The following is a 17,166-nucleotide window of genomic DNA, read 5'->3' on the forward strand; positions in this document are numbered from 1 at the left end:
TACCTTTTTGCTGTTATGATATGAATTTATTGCTGATGTTGCATTTCACTCTACAGGATGCATTAGCTTTAGATAGTTATAGAGATTATGGTTAAAATTGATATTTTACTCTCTGAGTCAAACGCTCACTCCTGTTCAATATTTTTCCAGGCCACAGGAAGATATTTTTGAGGTTAACCTGCTTTTCTCCCTCGCAAGTCATCTATTCATGTTTGTGTAATTCTATAAACTTCTAGAATTTCCGCATGTGTTAGAAGTATTTAATTGATTTGGGTCTGTAATATAAATTGTTATTTTGGACCTGTAAAATTATTGTCACATGCATGTTTGATAGACTGGATGAGGGAGCTGAACTCCCATTTATTTTTATGCTGTATGAGGATGTGGAGGGTGAGCTGAGCCCCCAATTGATTATATATTATGTTTACAGGTCAGGCGAGTCAAAAACTCCCCGTTGAAAGGTTCATTTTATGGCCGAACTCTGTCCGGTTGATTTCTTGAAATTGGGCCCAAATGGGCCTTAGAGTTGGGTTAAGGAATAGTTAGGCTTACTACAGGCCTCGGGGGCTTTAGGCTGGCCCAGGTCCTAGTGCCGATCCGACCCATAGGTTGGGTCGTGACAATTATACATTTATTTTCATATAATAAATTATTTATTAAGATTATATTAATATATAAATTCATTATAATTAGGTTTACATTCTCGTTGATCTTCTGTAATTTGTTAAATAATAGATCTATTATTAGGAATACCACAATAAAATATTATAGAGAAATAAAATATATTAAAAATAAATTGAATTGGGCTTTTTATAACACTTTGAACTAAAATAACATAATACATACAAAATTATGAATATTGATTAAAACCCAACATTTTAAATTTTTTAAGACTACGAATTAAAAAAATTAAACAAAATAAATATAAATCAACATATAAATAAATAAATAAATAAATAAATATATATATATATATATATATATATATATATATATATATATATATATATCATAAAAAAATATTATTGTGGAGTTAGCGTTATATATTACTTAATTAGATGAATATTTATGTTATTATATTTACTAATTTTTGTAACTTTATTTTTTTTAGCATTAAAAATAAGGTGTGAATGGTTTATAAAAATTAATATTTTAAAATCCAAACTATTTATATCCATAAAAATCATAATTAAAAAAAATTAATTTTATAAATTGAATTACATTGATGTGAACTTATTTTATGATTTTAATACAATTATCGACAATTAACTAAAATTGTATTAAATTATGTCAAGTAAAAAAGTCAAAATTGATTCTATTTATGAATTTTTCTTTTTTTGGATACTTTATATAGTTTAATATAATTATGTGTTTATATATAATTAATACATATTGTGTTATATTTTGTTAATTTGATGCTTATATATATATATATATATATATATATATATATATATATATATATATATATATATATAATCAATAACTCTTACATATAAAATAATTAATAACTTTTTTAGTTTCATTTATTGCAACGTAATAATTTATTCTATTTGTATGTTAAATTATTATTATTATTATTATTATTATTATTATTATTATTATTATTATTATATAAATTTTTTCATTTATTATTTTCTATAAATTAATATATTATGTTTATTGTTCATTAATACGAATAAAATTATTATAAAAGATTTCAATTTTAAACTTTTTTGTTGTAAACAATTAAATGTTATTATTTAAAAAATTTAATGAAATATCTAAATTATTTTTTAAAAAATTACATATCAAAATTTAACTAAATTTTTTAATAATTATTTATAAAATATATAAATGTATTAATTATAATTAAATATTATTATTAATAATTTTATAATATTTATTTAATAGTCTACTGGTTTAACCCCTATTAAATTTTAAACCCTTATCTCTTTATCTTCATCTGTTTTATGACCTGTTAAAGTATGAAAACCTTGGTATTTACATTTCTTCACTTTTTAAAAACTTTGTTAAATATATATATATATATATATATATTTTTTTTTTTTACTTTAATACTAAAACATTATATTAAAATACATTTTAATCAAGAAACATAGTTTTTTTAGTATCAAATTTTCAATTAAAAATTATAAAATATATTTTACATTATAAATATATTTTATATAATAAATTAAAATATTTAGATATAATTTAAATTTAAATTAATAGACTATGTTGTTAATCAAAAAAAAATTTAAGAATTACATTATAATTTACTATTAACTTTCACTAATTAATTTAGTCTATTTAGTTAAAATTGTGACAACTAACTAAAGTCTAACTATAATTCACAAAATTAGAAGTTTTGACTATAATCGTGATTTCACCTAAAATTTTGAATTTTTTTATCAAATTGATCTTTAAAAAAAAATTACTAATAGTCGATAGGATACAAATAGTTTGGTGCATTTTATATCAACTCTATTTTTATAATTATTTTTCATCATTTAATAGTTGATTTATTGTATTTTTTATTTAAATTATATTACCTTTTTAAAAGTTTATTAATTGCAAATTTTTTGTATCTTTAGAATAAATTTTCATAACAAATAAAATTATAATTAAAAACAAATAAATATAGTAATTATAATGTTTAGGCTTATATATACATAAAAAAATTATATTTTTAATATATTATATAATAAATTAATAACTATATATTTATTTTAATAGTAAAATAAATTATATAGTATTTATCATTATTAGTCATTTTATCATTAATCGAAACAAGTGCTCATAGTTTTGCTAAATGTTTACGATATATTAATTACAATTAGTTATCAATTACCGACTATCAATTATTAATAACAATTACAATTATTAATTATCTGCTCCATACAACAGTTAAATCAATTATCAATTATATTGTTTAAGTCATATATAAAAGTAAAATTTAACTTTTAATTAAATTTTAATATTATTTAAGTAATATATTATTTAAGTAATATCAACTAATCATATAATTAAGCACACTAAAATCCATTGTGAGAAATCTCATAGTAGCTTTTTCCATCAAAATTTCAATTAATTGAATTTTTAATTTTTAAATCAAACTTTCAATGAAAACCCTCAGGATAGCCAAGAAACTCCCGGTCTTCATATATCCCTCGTCCGCCTCTACTAATTTTCCCTTATGCATATCCCAAAGAAGTAAGTTATGCGCAAGCGAAGGACCCGAAGTATTCTCCTGTAGTATTTCACGTGACCGAAGACCATCCCCCAGAAATTGTAATTGGCACCAAACATTATTGTTCATGGTAATGAATTTCCCCAGGAAATACGGGCAATCCGATTGAACAAGCTGCACAACATTTTGGCAGAACGATGTCATGAACCTAAAGCCAAAGTCATGGTAAAATGGAAATCTAATAAGCACAAAGATTAGGAATTTATTTAGTAAGTTGAAAATGAAGGATAAATTTCTTTAGTACTCACTCAATTTTATTAATTATTTTATTTTAATCATTATATTTTAATTTATTTTAATAAAATTACTTATTTTTTATTTTTTTAGAGGGGAGAAGAATATGGAACTCACCCTCTTAAATCAAAATATTTTGAACGCTACTTTTTAAAGCTTCAAAATATTTTAGAAATATTCGTCAGACCAACTGAGTCCACTTGAAAGTATTTTAAATAAATTAAATATAAATATATTGAAAGAGTTGAGAAAATTACCGGTTTTCACGACCACTGGAGATGTCCTCTAACCCAAAACGCAGCAAGTCCGACAGACGTGTAACTAACCTCCCTATCAAATTCAGTTCCTCTATACTCGTAGGAACCTTTATAATAACGTTGAAGTTGTTGCACTGCGTTATATCGAGATATACGAGTGAAGGGAGCCCAGGAATTTCAGCCGATATAGTATTAAGTGGGTTATCACGCAGAACTAAATGTCTCAAAGACGGCAAATGAAGATCCGTGGTAAATTTACCATCTGATAAATTGCAGTTTGGAAGGATTAAATGGGTCAAAGAACGTGGAAGAAAAGCAGATGAAAACATAGTGGATTCCGGACCTTCTCTGCCTGATAACCAAGACCAATATCCCCTTACATCTCTCGAGCTAAAGCTTAATTCATTCAAGGTAATTCCACCAGCGAAAAACACCTTCACGAATTCCATCTGAGCCAGCACTTTGGGTAGCACTTTAAGTTCTGAGCAACCAGTCAAATATAGTTCTTCAAGTGATTTCAAATCAGAAATTGTGTCTGGAAGCATCCTGAGATTTATGCAGCCTTCACGATTTAACAAGACAAGTCCCCTTAGGACTCTAATAGATTTGTCAATCTTGACTAAATTTATACAATCTTTCAGCAGCAAACTCTCAAGACCAGGTAGTCCCGTGAAGTCAGGGGTTGTAGTGAGTAAATGAGAATGACTTAGGTCAAGGATCTTCAAGCATGGAAACGACTGAAAATTTAGTGGAAAAAAAAAAATCGGCTTCAATAAATTGTCATATATTTTGATAGATTATAAAGAGAAAAAGACAAGAAGAGTGAGTCACACACCTTTCCCTGCCAAGCATGTTTTAGCCTGCTATACCGCATATCAAGAACAACAAGTTTCTCCACATTTAAACACGTTGGCATAGAGTTCAAAGGGAATCTGAGCCAACGCAGGCACACCAAGTGTTTTGGAAAATCTTCATATCCTCCATCAAGCTTAACATCATCGAGCAGGAGCACATTTAATTGGCGCATGTTTGCAAATGCCTCTGTTTTTATCACATCTGCAGAGGTAGATGAGGTTTTTGGGATACAATTCACAATCCGCTGCCAAACGATGCCACCAAGACGATTATGCATTGAATGATTATCTTCACAACCAAGCACTGATTCCTCCACCGAATTTTCATGACTGTAATTTCCATAATTTGAAATTGGGCCGACATGTTTCTCTTCTCTTAACAAATGCATGTCAAGAATGAGGCCCCTAATTGTCTCGGTACCCTGCGTCAAACCAAGAAACACACACAAAAAGAGTTACAGGAGAAGCACGTAAAAACCAAAAACAAAGATGTGTATGAGAAGTGTAACTCACGGTTTTTTCTGTCAGCACCCTAAATACCTCTTTATGATTACATATTCTACTGCGCTTCCCCGGTTCATCAGGAGATTCTTGGCGAACAACTTCCCTACCCATGTCTCTAACCAACTGATGCATCGCTAGGTTGTTTCTTTCATTGATTTCAATGAGACATCTATCCAAGAGATGTTGAACTCCAATTATTGCTTCGAAGCCACAGCCCTCTAAAATTTTAACGACAACATCTTTATCCCACCCAATAAAGAAAAAAACTACGTGAAGAAATATGCTTCGATGACGATCATTATGTAGAGAATCAAAGCTTTTTCTGAGAATCTTTTGAATTCGACTATGAGGAATTTCTTGCAGTTCCTTAATCTCACTTTTCCATTCATCTATACTTCTGCGACGAAGAAAGGAGCCTAAAACACAAAGAGCTAATGGAAGACCATCACAAAGGCTCACTACACGTTCAGAGTGCTCATCGAAATTTTCAGGAGGATCTTCTAGTCCAAAGGCATGCAAGGCGAAGAGTTTATGTGACTTTTCAACACTCAATGGCTCAATGTGAAGTTTCCAACAAACTTCACTTAACAAACACTTCAATCGAGTTGTGACGATGATTTTACTTCCCGACGACAGCCACTCTTGCTCACCAATAATGGATTTGAATTGTTCTGAATTATCCACATTATCAAGAATAATGATAACATTCCTGCAATACATAGCATCCTTGATCTTCATAACTCCCTCATCTACATTATATATCTTTACTGATTCCCGCTTGTGGATATCTGAAAGAAGTTGTTCTTGTAAGCTATTCATACCTTTTGGCTCTTCTGATGTTTCAGCAACGTCCGCAAGAAAGCAGCTCCTTTCAAACTTGTGAGAGTTCTGGTTATAAACAGTCTTTGCAATGATGGTCTTTCCAACCCCGCCAATCCCGTAAAGTACCAATATCCTAACATTTGTCGACTCATCTTGCAACCACTGATTAATCCGGCCTACATAATCATCTATTCCTGTTAAGTAGGAACCCACATGCAGAAGCTTGCGATCCAATTTATTCGCAACGAGCTTGACAATGTTTTGAATGAACGGTGCCTCGTAACTAAAAGCCAAAGTCATGGTTAAAAAGAAATATAATGAGCATATGTAAGGATTATCATCCTTCTAATACAAATAAATTTATGTAATTGATTTAATAATACTAGAATGGCAGGAATTTGAGTTGTCGAAAAAAATAATAATAATTTCAACTTTAACTTTGATTTGGATTATAATTCAATTAAATGCTTCAATTCAATTAGAATTCAACACCTTCAACATCTGTGTTATTAGTATTGTTTTTTTAACAATGTCAAGTAGTAGTCCTTGGAGATTGTAGTAGTTTAAATAAGTGGTTGTTTGGTTGAAATGAATTTCACCAAATTTTGTTAGCATGTAAAAATTTTAGGATTGAATTTCATAAAATTATTAAAATCAATTCTCATCAAATTAAATGAAATTTGAAATGAATTGGATTAAAATGCTCTTATATTTCTTACAAAAACATATACCCTCTCTCTTACCTTTCCTACTTTTCTCTACCATTATGCACTTAGATAATAAAACTATTTGTTAAACAGACCTCTCATATAAACTGAATTCTGCATTTTAGTGAAATTCTAGTTAAAATGAATTGTATCTTCGGATTAATTTGAACAAAACACAGAGGAGTTGAAAAAAATACTGGTCTTTTAAAACCTCCCCGCCTAGATCTGCAACTTCTTTAAGAGCTGCCCTCCATCTTTCTACCTTGTCTATCTCCTCCTTTAGTTGCTCTTCATGTCTATCAAATGCTTCCTTGAAGCTTTCTTTCTGCCGCTTGACTGCACTTGGATCGACATGGTAAAAAATTGGCAAAATATGCATACCATCAGATTTTCTACGCTCATTGATCATCAAAAGCTCATCAAGGCACCATCTTGAAGAGGCATAGTCTGGAGAAAACACTATTACTGCTACTTTTGATTGTTGTATTGCTTTCGTGAGTTCTTGGTCAATGTTTTTCCCCCTCTCAATTTCTTCATCGTCCCTGAAGGTGTGAATCCCCGCTCCAGTCAAAGCTGCATAGACATGATCTGCAAAAGTCTTGCGAACGTCATCGCCTCTAAAGCTCAAGAACGCATCAAAAGGACAAGAAGATGATGAAGCAGCCATTCTATAAAAGAGAAAACTTCCGAGACAAATATATGAATGACGTTATCCAAATCAAGGTACATCCATAGAACAGAAGATATGAGCCACCAAATTTCTGAACAAAACCATTAGATCCACAGAACGCACTTGTTAGCAATATGAAGAAAAAAGAGAATTCTTCAAGAGACTCTGATTCTTCAGCCTCCCATAGAGCAGATCGTAACATGTAACCAAGAAAATCAAGAACAAAACCACCAGTAGACCAGAGGAGGAAATTTCTAGGAAGTTTCACTCTAGGAAGCTATTTGACTTGAACAATAATATTGGCGTGGAAAAACTATAATTGGAAGGGGAAATGATTAATTAACTTTATCAATTTAATTATTAAAATTTTAATAATTAGTTTAATTTAAATTATTTAAATATTTTTTTATATTACCAATATTACCTAATCCATTTGTAACACTCCAAAATTTTAGATAATTATTTTATATATAAATATAGTTGACCCCGTGCAGCTCAAAATGAGCATTGATTTTGATGATAACAAAACTCAAAGAGAATCTATCTAACCTAACTTTAAAGTGATGTCTAGATTCTTTGTCTTATGCATAAAGAACCTTTGAAGTTTCATCTAAGGAGAAAGGATACTCAAAGGCATTTCAAGACAAATTCAAAATGAGAAAAGAACAAGATTATGGAAGCCAAGACTCAAAGAAAAGGTATGAAAGGCATAGTATTAGAGATTGAGTCTTAGGTCTTTTGTGAAAAGAATGGATGAGAATTTAGTCATATGGAGCTCAAAAATGAAATTTTATTACTTTTTCTCATCATGACCTTGGACACTACTATTGAAACATTTTTTTAAGGTCTAAATCATTTTACATTGCAAGTTGAGACATGCAGCTGTTGACTTAGTTTGCTAACTGGTTTGCTAAAATTTTTAGTTTGCTAATAATTTTGCTAAAAAATTTAGTTTACTAACCAGTTTAGTGACTGCTACTAAAATTTCATTAGTTTGCTAATTGATCAGAGCTGCTCAACTTCGCACAAAAGGACAAAATAACGGCTATTTTGTCTTGGACGGTGTGTATAACGTTCCAAAAGAGTTTCAAATGATCTAAAATGATTTGGGACTATAAATACACCTTCTTTACTTCATTTACACTTGATGAAAGCTTACATTTGAACTCCAACTCTGATTTTTCATTTATTGCTTTTATTCAAGAGCTTTAAAGATTTTGAGCTACCATTGGCAAATCAACTCATCTCTTCTTTATAGTTTGATTTGTATTGAGTAAGAGTGAGTGTTACAACATTGAATTGCATTTAAGAGAGGTTGTACAAGCACCTATTGAAGCTTGAGAGAGTAAGTGCTTGTGATAGTACTTGTGAAGGTTTCAAGCTACCTTGGTAAAAGCTTGGTGTTGAAAAGTTGTAAAGGGCTTTTGGTCTCTTGCCTTCAAAAGAGCAAATAGTGGAGAGAAGACTCAAAGAGGGTTCTTTGAGAGAGTGGATGTAGGCTAGTTAAGCCGAACCACTATAAAAATCATTGTGTTTGATCTCTCTAACCTTGACCTCCTTACTCTTGTGCAATTTAAATTTTTCTTGTTATACATGATATTGAATGTTAATTGAATAGATTGAATTGATAAATTTGTGGACTTATGGAGTGAGTTGAGAAATTAGTTATATATTGTATGATGCATGCTTTGTTAGATATTGCTATATACATTGATTGAGGCTTGAATTGAAACTTAGGAACTCATTGTTGAAACACATATCACTATCATTTTGTATAGAGAAGCATCTAGTTGAACAAAGCCACAATTTTTCATTAGGCTACAAGTAAGGGTCGAAAAATTGTTAAAGTCCAATTCATCCCCCCTCTTGGACTATTTTGGGACAACAAATATTAATATTTTATTGTATTAAATATTTTAAGATTTTATTTAAAATTTCTGAATTTTTGAATCAAATTTGATTTCCTAAAATTATTAAACTTCGATCATTTTTAAAAATTAATTTAAAGATTACGTGGCAAAAATAAAAATATATTTAGACTCTACAAATTTTTTTAAATTTTTTCTGAAATTTTTGGACCTCGTTTTTTGTCCCAAAGCAGAGTAAAAATTTAATTTCGAGTGTTTTGAATCGAAGTGGCCAAACCGATCAAATCAGACCAGATTTCCTTCTTTTTCTTCCTCCCTATCGTGCACCTGCTGCACCTCCCTTCACTCTCAATTTTCTCTCTCCTCTCTCCTCCCCTTGCTACCCAACCGCTGCCTAGCCCTTCCCCAGTCACCGGTGATGTGGCCCAACCGCAAGTGCACGGGTCGTACAAGTAATATAGATAAGATATCATTCCCACGAGGAGTTGTGTTAATGATTGAATTTTTGATATAAAAAGTTGACTAAATTGAACTATTTCTGAAATTAAAGCAATAAATTGATGGGTATTGGAGTATGAAATCTATATGTGCAAAATTAATAATCTATCCAACAATGTATTAATTAAACTAAAATTGCATCAATTTGAAATAAGCAAGTTGAAATATGGCAAAATTTAAAATGGCAAGTAATTAAATTTGATTAGAAATCAATAATGATAAAAAGGCGATTCCGGAGTTCGGGATTTCATATTCGAGCTATTTTGGGATTTTAAATTGATTATCCAATCTTGTGGAACTTACGGGTTTTAAGGAGATTAATTCTTAAATCCTTTGAATACCCTTTCGAGTGAGACAAAGCGTGCCTTAATCAATCTAATCCTACTTTCGTGGAGTTAGAGTTAATTAAGACCCATTAGGTTCTTTAATTAATCTGTGAATCCTCTTAATCCTTAGTCTATTTCTAGATCTAAGTTAATTAAGTCCAATTTCTTGATTATCTATCACAAGGCCTTCTCCTTTCGGTGTCTCAACCATGGATTAAGAACATCACTTAATGGGATCCTACACTAAGCATGTCATTAAGCACACAAGAAATAAATAAAACTCATTAAGACCACAAAATATGGATTACCAAATCAAAATCCACAAAATATCTCAAATATTACAACCCTTACTCCAGAATCAAGATAAAACTACTCACTACCCATAATGCTTACAAGATATTCTGAGTTTAAATGGAAATAAAGCTTTAATTTAAGCTAAGAAATAAAAAGCTCAACACTAGAAATGCAGAAAAAATGTAAGAAAAGAAATAAATCTCCAAATCTGGTTGAAAATGGTGTGGAAAATGATTGTGACTCTTCAGCTGCTGCCTCTCCTCTCCCTTTTCTTCCTTTCCTTCTTGTCTTCCCTCTCTAAAATGGGAAATGAGGCTATTTATAGCATTTTCTGATATGGAGCCCTAAAATGGTGTGTTTTAGGAGGGATTTTCTGAGGGAATCTTCTGCCAGCTCATTAATGAAATCTTTGTGGTACTGCATAAGTGGACTGCATAAGTTATGCAGTCCCTTATGCGATTTTATTCTGGTTCACTTATGCGGCGCATGACTTGGCGCATAGGTTATACACAATTCCGTGAGATTGCATAAGGGAGGCATGAATCTGCATAAGCTATGCACTCCCCTTATGCACAATTCGGCAGGTGTTGGAACAGTGTTTCTTCTCCTTATGCAGATCTGCATAGCTTATGCGGCAAGTTATGCGCAATTTGATCAATGCATATTTCAGCTTGAAAACTTGTTTTTGACATCTTTGGCTGTAGAAGTCACTCCTCAATGGCAAAATTTCTCTTCAGTCCTTCAAAAACACCATTTTTCCTACAAAATAAAGTAAAAATTACAAATTAATCCAAAATTGACAATTATGAAAAACTAACTAAATAACTAATGAAATTAGCTAAAAATGACTAATAATCAAATAAAATGACTATGAAATTAGACCTAAATGACTATGCAAAATGTATGCATCAAGTACCCCCAAGCTCAAGCTTTTGCTTGTCCTCAAGCAAACTTTAAAATGTGATGCAAAAATTTTTTAGGGGTGCCTTATCCAAAGAGCTATGAAAATCACCTATTAAAGTAACTTAACACACCTTTAGCCATACCAGCAATCCATATACCCATCCTTCAAAATGCAAAGAATCTAATGCTTATCCAAGCTTTCACCGCTTAGCCATCAAGTCAATTATCATTCAAAATCCCCAAACCAACCAATCAAAAGAGAGAGTCATGCTCAAAAGGAATTCTAGGACAATCAATAGTCAAAGTGTCTCTATATAAAATGATGGAATTAAATGAATGAAAGGATAATTTTCCAATCCCATAGGCAAATTCCCTACTCCTATCTCCACTAATGTAGCAAGTACTATCAAGAGATCAAAGGTCTTTTAGGGATGTAATGGGGATATGGGGTTCAAAATGAGGCTAAGAAGAAAAAGGGGTAAAAAGGATTCAAAGCATGAGAATATTTTCAATCTTGATAACATAAGATACACTTCTTATTTTATTATTTTTTTTCTTTTTTTCTCTTTTTTTTTATTATATATATATATATATATATATATGGAGGAGAGAAATACACAGTCAGAATTGTCAAGTGCTAGCATATTTTACAAAACTCATAAAAATGGAGGGACACTTTGATACTTTTAAACTTGTATCTTGCATTTTTCTTTTGATGATTGTCCCTAAAAATGCCACCCCCAAACTCATTTCTTTCAATATTTTGAGTGGATTTCTTTCATTTTGAATGACAATGGTGAAAAGCAGATATACTAGCACTTTTACAAGATGACAAGCATTTCTTCCCCCTTTTATTGTATTTTTTTCTTTTCTTTTCTTTTTTTTTTATGTGCCTAATGTTATAAATAATTATTCTCATGAGAAGGGTTGGAGTGTTTGGTTCATTGGCTAGGTAACAATAAGGATTTCAAGAAAAATTAGGAATAAAAAGGCTCAAAGGGGTTTGCAAAGGTAAATTTTAATTAGGAAAAGGGCCAAAGGTTTAAAATGAGAAGGTTTAAATCAAAGGATGCCTAATCATCTCTCTTTTCAAGTACAAGCTGGTATTTCGCCTTGAAAGGTTTAGAAAATTTGTTCTAGGATTGGTGAGACATCATTTGACTACCTTATATCCAATAACTCCCTCTAAACATTCCAATCTCTAAAGGACTAGTTGGGTGGCTTTTTGGCTAAGAAGATATAGGCAAGGGATAGACACTTCAAAACCTTGCACCTCTTAGGAAACTTTCAATCCACAAACCCAACTAAAGGTAAGTCAAATCACTCTCATAGGTAACTTTTCAATACTCAAGGGATTTGGCAAAAGATTTTAATGCATGATGCATGATTCCTAAAAATGAACAATGCATTAACTAAATGGAGGAAGTCTATTTGTATGCAATGTGTACAATTTCTAAGTGATGTAAAATGTGTGTGTAAATGTGTCATGTATATGTATGTAAGGATGTATATGTAAAATATTTACAGTATATGTAAATGAAATGGAATGAGATGCTCCTATACTCAAAATGTGAAAAATGAAGCAAAAATCAAAATGTGCACCCCCAAACTCAAAATTAGACATTGTCCTCAATGTCTCAAGCAGTGTATTACCAAAACTCAAAGCAAGTAATAATTACCAGAAATTGTGAAATTTAAGAGCAAAAAGAAAGAGTTACCTGGTATAGAGCATATGAGAATTCAAGATATAATGGGGATGCATAAGAAACTGCACAGGTTATGCAGAGTAAAGTGCTGTCCAGAACAGGTGCATAAGGAAGATGCATAAGCTGTGCGGTTTTGCATGAGTGGCAATAAGGACTGCACAGGCTATGCAAAATATTTGCATAAGGGTATTCATAGCCTATGCAGTATATTCAAAAGCTGCTGCATGATAATGAGCAAGGGAAAATGTGCAACCACCAATAGAAGCATGCAAATATATACAGAGTATGGACAAATATGCATAAAAGGGCAGTAAAGGCAATGAAAATCAATGAAAAACTAATGTAATAGCCATCCAATAAAACTTCAAGAAAAACAGAATTCAAAACAAACTAAAATTGTTTTAACATATCTACAAAGAAAAAGTCCTACAAGTTTGAACAAAAGTAAAACAGAAACTAATCTAATTCTATTGTTTTGCCCTTGTCCAAAGATGTTGCTAAGGGGCTGGTTGCTGCTGGTTGCTGTTGAAATGATGGTGCTGGAGGAGGTGATGGAGGTGGAGGAGGCATTCCCAGAAAAACCATGAGTTGCTTCATCATCTCCTTTAATTCTTTCTGCTTGTCTCTGGTTTCCATGACAAGGTCAAATAGTTAATCATGATGATCCTTAAGGGTATCAAGACCAGTGTCAAGCTTCCTATCCACAAAATATATATCATCACTAAGCCTTTCAAGGTAGGTGAATAAGGCTTTAGTGTTGAAGGCAGGAGGGGCTGTGGATGAAGAGGGTTCAGCTGCAGAAGATGTGGGCTGTGCAGAAGCTGCTGGGGTGTCTTGTGCAGACTGAGGGGGTGGGGTAGGTTCAGTGATCTTTGTTAGGCCCAGTGGGACAGGTTGGGCTTACGGTTGTGCGGTGGGTTCGATTTACATTCTTTGGTTGTGCGATGTCGAGAAGGTGGTAGGCTGAATCCAGTTTTGGAGAGGTGTGTGGCATCAAAGTATAAAGTATTTGAAAGTGCTGGAATTGGATGCTCTTCTGGATTAAAACCAAAATGCTTGGCTATGACAGTTATGAGCCCACCCAAGACAATGTCACCTATAGATTTGGTGGTAATATGCAACACATGCTCACAAAAGAAGTAACCAGGAGAAACTTTAACCCTGTGAAAAGCACACCATAGCATGAATAACTCAGATTTCCCAACAGCACCAGAACTAGTCCCTCTGCCCAAGATAGTGCTAGCAATGAGCCTATGAATAAACCTAAGTGCAGGGTCTAGTATTTGAGAGGTTTTGGATCTGCCAGCAGAAAAAGTCTGAGGTTGGTTTGTGATAATTTCCAAAATTGAGCAGCATTCCAAATACCTTTGTTTGCTACCTCTACCCCTGTATATGGTACTCTAAGTAGCCCATCAATTGCAAAACCAAAAATGCTATGAAATTGGTCCAATGATAACTCTCTATTTTGCCCCAAACATCTAAATTTCATAGTTGGCTTAAAATCTACATCATGCAATTTCAGGGTGGCAAAGAATGAGGAAATAAATTCCAAAACTAGAGCTGGATAAACAATTTCTTGCTTGTGCACAAATTCCATCCACCCTAAGCCATCAAGATAGGCAACCACATTATCAAATAAACTAAGTGATTGGAGAGAATCTGCAGAAATATACCTAGTGGGTTGCACCCTCCATTCCTTAAGTCTCTTAAAGGTTGCCTTGTGAGTTGCATCATGAAGGGACCAAGGTAGTTTTGAGACCTGAGAGGTTGCTGACATTTGCTTTTTGCTGGAAGAGGGTGATTTGGCTTGTGTGGAGGCTGAAGTTTTTGGGTTTTTGGGTGGAGGTTCTGACATTGGGGTGGTGGGTGGTTCTTTGCGCTTTGAGAGAGGAGGTACAGAAGCTATGGGTCGGGTGGATTTCGACCTAATTTTCCGCTTGTAAGTGGCTGTGGGAGGTGGTGAAGGTGTTTCTTGTGGAGGGGAATCGGGGTTGGGAGGCCGCATTGACAATGGCGAAACTTGGAGAGGGGAGGTTGGAGGGGAATGGGGAGGCGACTCCATTGGGTTGCCAATGGTGAGGATGAAGGAGATGAGGGAGAAAATAAAAGATGCAGGGGGTAGTTGGGGCTAGGGCGGCGGAAATAGGCGTGGAGAAGAAGGGAAAGAGATAATGCCGGAATAAATGGAAGTGAACGGACAGTCGTGAACAGAAAAGACGGGAGGTGGAGGTGGGAAAAATGGGTGCCGAAGAAAATTTTGGATTTGATTGTGTAAAACTGCATAAGGGGAAAAATGGGTGTGCATAACTTATGCACTCTCTTATGCAGGTTTCTGTGAGTTTTAATTTTTGGAGAGTGTGGTCATGCGGAAGTGCATAAGTCATGCACTCCTCTTATGCACCTCTCGGCAGATTTTGGAATTTAGAGTTGGTGGTTATGCGGGAGTGCATAAGTCATGCACTCTGCTTATGCACCTCTCGACAGGTTTTGATTTTCAGGGAGAGTGGTCATGCAGAAGTGCATAAGTCATGCACTGTCCTTATGCACCTCTCGGCAGGTTTTGGAATTCAGAGTTGATGGTTATGCAGAGTGCATAAGTTATGCACCCTGCTTATGCAAGTCTCGGCAAGTTTTGATTTTCAGGGAGAGTGGTCATGCGGAAGTGCATAAGTCATGCACTCTCTTTATGCAGATCTCGACAGAGAGAGAAAATGCAGGATTTGAAGTCATGCAAAAGTGCATAAGTCATGCACACACTTATGCAAGTCTCGGCAAGTATGAAATTTGACAAAAATGTGGCTATGCAGAGTTGCATAAGCTATGCACTACCTTATGCAGTTTGCAACAGAGGTGAAAAATGGCAAGAATTTTGGTTATGCAGGATTGCATAAGCTATGCAGTCACTTATGCACAATTCAACAAGATTGAGATTACAATTGAAAATGATTTGCAAGTGTGAAAAATACCCTAGAATGAAGAAATATAATTCCATGAAGCATAAACCATGAGAAATTTTCACCAAAAACACATCAATATATACAAAGTCCATCAAAATTGCATCACACAAGCTTGTAGAAATGAATCCTGCATAAAAGGCATTTGTGAACCATGCCATTTTGACTCAAATTCTACAAATCAACATTTAACACCTTAAAACTTAATAAAATCTGCATAAAGTTGCATTTATTCACAAATGAGAAATGACTCCCCAAGTCATGCCAAGAAAATGCAGTATTTCCATCTTAAATCCCACAACCTAAATAAGCTCAAAACTACAAAGATGACCCACTTACCACCACATAAACATGATAAGCACAAATACTTAAAAGTTACACACCCAACCTCACCAAGAACATAAGTCATCTGCTGTAGATCCTTCCTTGCTGCAGAATGTCATTTTTTCTCTGCATAAACCAGATAGCAACCCTGCACAAGTTATGCAGTAAAAATTAATCAATTTTGGGAGAGTTGAAGGATAAAATTTCAGGTTAAGAATCACTCCCCAGCAATTCACCAACCTTCCTCCATTGAAATACATCTACAAGGGACAAGATTCAACAATGTCAAAAATTGAATTTGGGGAGATTTAAGATAAAAACAAAAGCAATGAAAATAAAAGTAAATCAGCAAAAGCAAAATAAAAGGACTTGGGATGCCTCCCAAGAGGGCTAATTTATAGTCCTTAGCTGAACTTTTCATGCATTTCACTAAAAAGAGGTGAGGGATTAGAGAGCTTGTAACAGCTTGCTCCCTTTATTGGGTCTCCAGTTATTTAATGTTTCAATCTATGCCCATTGACCTTAAAATTCCCAGATTTTTCACTCTAAATTTCAATATCTCCATAAGGGAAAACCTTAGAAACTCTATATGGACCAGTCCACCTTGATTTAAGCTTTCCAGGGAATAATTTTAATCTTGAGTTGAACAACAAAACTGAATCACCCTCTTTGAATTCCTTTTTCCTAAGATGCTTATCATGCCAGACTTTAGTTCTTTCTTTGTAAATATGGGCACTTTCATAAGCATCCATCCTTAATTCTTCAAGCTCATTAAGTTGCAATAACCTTTTCTCACCAACTTGCTTGAGATCAAAATTCAAGGTCTGAATGGCCCAATATGCTCTATGTTCTAGCTCCACAGGTAAATGACAAGACTTACCATACACTAACCTAAATGGAGTAGTTCCTATAGGGGTTTTGTAAGCAGTCCTATATGCCCATAAAGCATCATCTAGTTTGATAGACCAATCTTTCCGAGAATTGCTCACTGTTTTCTCCAAGATATGTTTGAG

General features: G+C 33.2%; 2 protein-coding genes across 2 annotated transcripts; one reads left to right on the plus strand and one right to left on the minus strand.

Moving 5' to 3' along the window:
* Positions 1-3,297: 3,297 nt before the first annotated feature.
* On the minus strand, positions 3,298-7,277 carry LOC110672106 (disease resistance protein RPV1). Its single transcript, XM_058139045.1, has 5 exons — positions 6,808-7,277; positions 5,118-6,186; positions 4,559-4,999; positions 3,724-4,460; positions 3,298-3,346 (listed from the first exon to the last, which is right to left on the minus strand). The coding sequence occupies exons 1-5, from the start codon at positions 7,275-7,277 to the stop codon at positions 3,298-3,300; spliced, it is 2,766 nt and encodes a 921-aa protein (XP_057995028.1).
* A 6,089-nt stretch (positions 7,278-13,366) lies between these two features.
* On the plus strand, positions 13,367-15,007 carry LOC131175318 (uncharacterized). Its single transcript, XM_058139046.1, has 4 exons — positions 13,367-13,423; positions 13,639-13,704; positions 14,693-14,768; positions 14,820-15,007. The coding sequence occupies exons 1-4, from the start codon at positions 13,367-13,369 to the stop codon at positions 15,005-15,007; spliced, it is 387 nt and encodes a 128-aa protein (XP_057995029.1).
* Positions 15,008-17,166: the final 2,159 nt, after the last annotated feature.

Source organism: Hevea brasiliensis, chromosome 17 (assembly GCF_030052815.1).
Source record: "Hevea brasiliensis isolate MT/VB/25A 57/8 chromosome 17, ASM3005281v1, whole genome shotgun sequence".
NCBI classification, from domain to species: domain Eukaryota; kingdom Viridiplantae; phylum Streptophyta; class Magnoliopsida; order Malpighiales; family Euphorbiaceae; genus Hevea; species Hevea brasiliensis.